At 43.1% G+C, this 6307-nt stretch overlaps 1 protein-coding gene across 1 annotated transcript; it reads left to right on the forward strand.

The window, feature by feature from the left end:
- Positions 1 to 1906: 1906 nt before the first annotated feature.
- Positions 1907 to 3862, forward strand: LOC122821038. Its single transcript, XM_044098873.1, has 2 exons — positions 1907 to 1978; positions 2729 to 3862. Exon 2 carries the CDS (start codon positions 2756 to 2758, stop codon positions 3626 to 3628), a length of 873 nt encoding a protein of 290 aa, XP_043954808.1. The 5' UTR covers positions 1907 to 1978; positions 2729 to 2755; the 3' UTR covers positions 3629 to 3862.
- The last annotated feature ends 2445 nt before the right edge of the window (positions 3863 to 6307 follow it).

The following is a 6307-nucleotide window of genomic DNA, read 5'->3' on the forward strand; positions in this document are numbered from 1 at the left end:
TCTGCGTCGCGTGCCTGATCTCTCCTGAGAGGATGACCATCTTCATCAACGTTTCCTTCCTCCCGCCTTCGTCCTCTTCTTGGGTTTCCAGCAGTGGAGGCGTCAGCGCCTGGCGCCGTCAGGCCACTCCGACTTCTTCGCCTTCCAGATGGCAGCGGTGGAGGTTACTGGCGTTCTGGGCTCCATGGTTTATGTTGTGGGAACCCACATGGAGAATGAGGCAATGGTCCAGTTAGGGGTGTTTCTGTTCTGCGTCATTTTTCCCGGCCGGAGCTCCTTCCATGTCCTGACCTTTGTGGAGCGCTACCTGGCCGTCGTTCATACTGTCATGTACGTCCAGTGGAGCAAATCCATCAAAGTCAGAGTCAGGAACGTCCGTCTGGCTGCTGTGCTTCGGGTGGTTGGGTTTACTGAAGCTCTACCTGCCTGATTCCCCTCCGCTCCTCTGCTGCCCTTCCTGCCTTTCATCACCTCGCTCTGCTGCCTGGCGCCCCGGGCCGAGGGAGCGAGTGGACCAGTCAAAGCTCCGGGCCTTCAACATGATACTGGCCATAAATGTGACACTGTTGTTGAGAATAGTTGGATATGTTGTGTCTTTCGGTGACATGATTTCAATAGATCCAGAACATCTGTGCAGTTTATGGGTTCAGGGCTGTGGCTGACGGTCCCCAGCAGTTTGGTTTTACCTCTGCTGTTCCTGCACAAGGCCGGGAAGATGCCATGTTTCAGGAGGAACTGGAAGAATGTACCGCAGTGAGGTCCGGATTGATACTGAAATATCGGTACTTCAGATACCAGACCTGTAAGATCAATTCTTGAATAAATAACTAAACAAGAGCTTAAAAAGAGACTCATTTAGGCAAGATCTAAAGTTTTGTATCAGTATCAGACAGTTCCTGCTGATACCAGCTTCAACTCTACTCAGTATTGGATCAGAAAGGAAATCAACGGTATTGAATATCACTAATGTGGAGAATACAAGTCATGTCTTGTCTAAGAGTCAGCTGTAAAAATAAATACAATATCTAAGAATGTTACAGAACATAAAAACTAATGTCAAACTTAAATTAATCTTGGCTAGTGATTTTCCAGAACTGAAAACAAAATGGAGGATCTTTGCTAATTTGCATACAATAAACAGCAAAGTTTCTGTTTATTTTGGACTTTCAAAAACCTAAAGCTCATCACTTTTTACTGGATGTCCTGTGGGCGGCAGGGAAGAGAAGAGATTACCTCACTAATGCTGAAATTCACTTCATCACTCACATTGATGAAGTTGTACATCTTAATCTGGTTTATCACAGCAAAAAAACTCTATTATGAAAAGTTATTAATAATAACTTCTGTAATAAATGTTTTGATGTGACTTTATATCAGTAACTTCATAGATATTGTAAAGATGTAAATGTAAAGATAAACCTAAAAACTGTGGAAGTAATTCTTCATGAAGCTATAGTTCAGAGAAAGTCACGTTTCATGCCATATTTAAGGCTGTTTTTACAGCGTCATATGGACAAACATCCTGACAGGTTGGTATGAAATAAAGCCCAGAAACAGACATAAATCAAATTCATAACTCACCAGTGCTTTTTATGATTCCTGGAAAAAACATACGTAGAAAAGCTACAATAAATCACAAAGTTTGCATCATGCAAATAAGCTGTCAGTTTCCCTCCCATTAGTTAAAACCTGTTGATGAACTTAAACATGTTATTCAACCGGGACGTCTGCTGAACTGAGCCAGCAGCAAGGAATCAAACACTGCTCACCAGGTCAGTCTGTTTAATCCATGTATTTATATAATGTATAGAACGGCAGGACTTTTCTTTGAAAATTACCGAGGGTTTTACTCTCTGGAGAAATATTTTCTGTTTCTCCCAACTGAAACTACTTCCTTCTGCCAAAGTGCATTTTAAAAATATTGACCCTTTGCAACTGCGTCACTGAATCACTCGAGGCGCCACGATGGACGTCGGAAGTGAGTGATGGGAGTATTGAACAGAGCGACTGAAATTGTTTTCCTAAGTTGTTTTTGCCAGTTTATTAATGGCTTTTACTTGTCGGAGGTGAGCTAATTTGTCTGTGTAGGTAACACATCTGGTTGGCTCATAGACGGCGGGATTTACAAAAGTTGGAAACAGCTAGCTTAGAAACTGACCCGTTTCCAAGCTAGAAACGGGTCGTTAGGACACGTTAGGAGTTGATAAAATCACCGACTTTGCCTGAATTCACGCCACTTGATTTATATTAATATGTCTTAAACAGCGTTTCCCCTTAAACCCGAGCAGCATTAAAACCGAACAAAAGACGAGATGAGAGGCTACATGACGGTGCGGCACTGTCTCCATGGTTACCAATGGTTAGACGCGTACCTTCTCCATCATGCGATATTGGATATCATCTTCATACTTGCTTATAAAGAATATTAACATTAATCTTTCCTTGTTCGCTGTTCATCCACGTTTAAACCGAGGTGACAGTCATAGTGATTGACGGCTGATATCCATCGCCGCCGCATCTTTCCGCAATAAAAGTTATAAAATAAAATCACAGGTTTGGTTTTCATCCTGGTCTGTTTCTGGCAGCGCAGCGCAGCATCTTACGACCATTTTAAAGTGAAGTCTACTAAATAAAAACGATATTAGACTGTCTGGTTTTAGACTAAGTTTTGGAGAGAGTGACGTCACGTGCAAAGGGTCAATAAAACTCGTTATTGTTTTATCTCCAGGGTGGAAACTTCTTCTCTTCCTCCGCCATGCTGACCAACTCCTCTTCCAGCATCTGCTCCTTTAACACCTCCCTCCATCCTGTCACCTTTTCCTGCTTCAGCAACATCAACCATCTCATCCATTACTACTGCTTCACCCTCGTCGACCTCCTCCTCATCCTCCCTCTCTACCTCTTCATCCTCTGGATGGGTTTCCAGAGATGGCGCTCCAACAAGCCAGCTGCAGGACAGAACAGCCACACAGACGTCCTCACCTACTGGATGGCTGTAACAGAGGGTCTCTCTTCTTTTGGGTTTTTAACTTTCAGTTACGGCATTGGAACCTGCAGAACCGCCATCATGACGTATGGTTATTTCTTAGTCTCCTTTGGTGCGCCTGCACAGACTGTGTTTCACTGCCTGACCTGCGTGGAGCGCTATCTGGCTGTGGTTCACCCCATAATCTACATGAAGCTGAAGAAGTCACAGGGAGCCAGAGTCAGAAACGTCTGCATCGCTCTTGGCTGGCTGCTGTGCTTCGGGATGTTTATTTCAGTTTCCATGTTTTACCCACACTTCCCCACCATAGCGTACTTCTCCAGCTTCGCCTTCATTGTCATGACTGTGAGTTTCTGCAGCCTGGCTGTCTTCTGTGTCCTGATCTGCTCTGGACTGAAGTCGGATCAGACAAAATGGAGGATTTTCCACACCATCCTGGCCATAACCGCCACGCTGGTGCTGAGGTTATCTGGGCAGAGCGCATCCATGGCCATTCTGCATCCAAACCACATAGCAGAAAATTATTGTGAAATATTTCTAATCGGGTTCTGGTTGTGTTTGCCAAGCAGTCTGGTTGCACCGCTGCTGTTTCTGCACAGGAATGGGAAGCTAACGTGTCAGGAATGTAACGTCAGACCTTGAGTCACGTCTCAAGAAACGAATCCCTGGAATCTGAGTCCTTCTGTACAATTATGCATAAACATAGAAATAATGTCAGGTTTGTCTGTAATAGATGATTAAGCAAAGATTGAAATGTAGATGGATGAATCCTATTTTACTAATCAAATGTTAGTGATCAGAATGTGAGAGGTGGATAAATGCAGGACTGAAACAGCCAATGTTTTGTGTTTGTTATTTTTCTTTGAAAATAAAGCCAACCTGGATAAAACTGTCTGGATTACTTCTTAACACTTTTCAAATATCCGCATGTTTGCATTCATTAGATAGAAACTTCAAAACTTGTTTAAAAAGTGATTTTAAAACAGTTTCTGTGAGCTTTAATGGAAGCGTAAATCTAGCTGAGCTGGAAAACAACCACAATGCAGGAGACATTTTGGAAGAAAGTGAAACATTGTTCTTTTATCGGGATGAAAAAGGAAAAAACGTGTTAATTTTTGATAAATTGATCAAACCCGTCAAACAGCCCCTCCTCTTACAGGATTATAACTTCAGTGTAAATTGCTCTCACAGCTTCAGGTTGTCCTTAGCATCATTCAGACTCATTAGGTAAACCAGCTGCCTAACATTCATCACATCGCTATTAGCCATTAGCTTTGCATTCTCCTCATCAGTCAACATGATGTGAGCGGTTTGTTTATTAAACTGCAGCCTTAAAAGATCCTAACTTCATCCGGTTGCTCAGCAACCAGCACAGCCAATCGTATCCACAGACTGTTCCCTCGTTCCCTGCAACGTCCTGCAGATCTTTACTCCTCCATGCCAGGATCTTTATTAAATATTAGACTTTACTGAGTTTTAATCCTCATTTTCAGAGATGAACTCTTGAATAACAATAATATCAGTTCATAGCATCAGAAGCAGGTCAATCTGTCTCTGTCCATTAGATGATTGGAACATGCAAAGAAGCAAATGTCTTGTATGTTTTGCACAAACATAAATCCATCATCAATAATCCTTTGACATCCCTGTGGACAGAAGCTGCTTCACACGTTTCACTTTCTTCAAATGTTTTGGTCGTCAGCAGCTTCCAGTTTCCGACTCAATCCGGCCTGAGACGAGTAAAAATCAACTTCACCCGATCCAGATTTAACTAGATTAAATCTCCAGATTTAAATCTGGAGACGGAACCACATTTCTGACATTTATCAGGTCAGCAGTAATGAAATGAGGTTCTGCTCCATATTCAAATCTTCTCTTCAGAAACTCAGACCTCAGCTGAGGAGTTGGTCATTTGTGGTTTTCATGCAAAACCAGGATTTTGTTTGTCGCTGAACCTGTTTTATCAATAAATGTTAGGAAGGAAACGAGACCATGCCAGACTGAGCAGAGATTGGTTTTCATCTGATTGGACGTTTTACTGCAGGGTAGGTTTGAAACAATTACATTAATATTGGTGTTTTAAAGACAAATAGGAAATTAACTAATAATAATAATAATTCAGGCAAAAGAAAGATGATTCCCACTCAGTTTCTTTGAAGATAAAACTCATGAATCGTGTGAATTGTTGGATGAAACGATGTTGTTCTGCATTCAGTGAAGCTCAGCTGGAGGATCAGGAGTCGGTTTCTCCTGCTGAGTTTTGTTTATGAGGTCAACTCGACTCCCTGAAGGTCACCGTGCAGTTCGTTTAAATTTACAGCGCTGTAATCAACATTAATGTGTAACATTAATATTTGTGTCTCTAACGTCTAATTCTCAGTGTTAAGATACAACCCAGTTTCCTGTTGGGTTTGGACCAAACTTGGAGGTTTTTACTGTTGATTAAAAGTCTTTTCCACATTTCTGTTGTTTTATTTCTGTTTATTTTCCCATTTTTTTTACAGACCATGTCCCTCATCTTTATGTCTGTCCATTCAGTCGTCCCTCCTCTCTTCAACATGTCCAATGTCTCCGTCAATCACTTTTCGCCAGGATGTAAGTCTTATGAAGGATTCAAGGTCATCTACGGGGCGTACGCCTTCGCCAACCTGCTGCTCCTCCTGCTCTACGTCTTCATCCTCTGCCTGGGTTTCCAGCGATGGCGGCGTCAGCCATCAGCTGCTGCAGGCGCAGCAATCAGCCACTCCGACTTCTTCACCTACCAGATGATGATCATTGGGATTTTTGATGTCTTCGGATCAGCTCTGGTCGTTTTGGGAGACTACCTGGAATCCCAGACAACATTCCTGATGGGAGTGTATCTGCTAAGCTTCGTTTTTCCCAATCAGACCATTTCCCACATCCTGACCTGCGTGGAGCGCTACGCAGCCGTGGTTCATGCCATCGCCTACATGAACCTGAGGGAGTCGGTCAAAGTGAGAGTCAGGAACATCAGCACGGCGGCCGTGTGGCTGACAAGTTCTGGGTTGTCTGCTTTAATGACGATGTATCTAAACATCGCAACAAACATTCTGCTGCCTTGTTTGGCCATTTGCCTCATTGTTACGTCGTTCTGCTGTTTGTCTGTCCTGCATTTCCTGAGGCGTCCGAAGCCAGGGGGCGCTAGTGGGAACCAGCAGAACCCCGACCAGTCAAAGAAAAGAGCCTTCAACATGATTTTAGCCATAACCGTCACTCTGGCCCTGAGGATGCTGGGTATTCTGCTTTGTGCCGGGGTTAAGAATTTAATTTTAGTTGATGCAGAATATCTGTGTATGCTGA

This window comes from Gambusia affinis, linkage group LG18 (genome assembly GCF_019740435.1).
Source record: "Gambusia affinis linkage group LG18, SWU_Gaff_1.0, whole genome shotgun sequence".
NCBI lineage: Eukaryota > Metazoa > Chordata > Actinopteri > Cyprinodontiformes > Poeciliidae > Gambusia > Gambusia affinis.

Coding starts and splice junctions, on each gene's coding strand:
- LOC122821038 (XM_044098873.1), top strand. CDS start 2,756: ATGCTGACCAACTCCTCTTCCAGCATCTGCTCCTTTAACACCTCCCTC.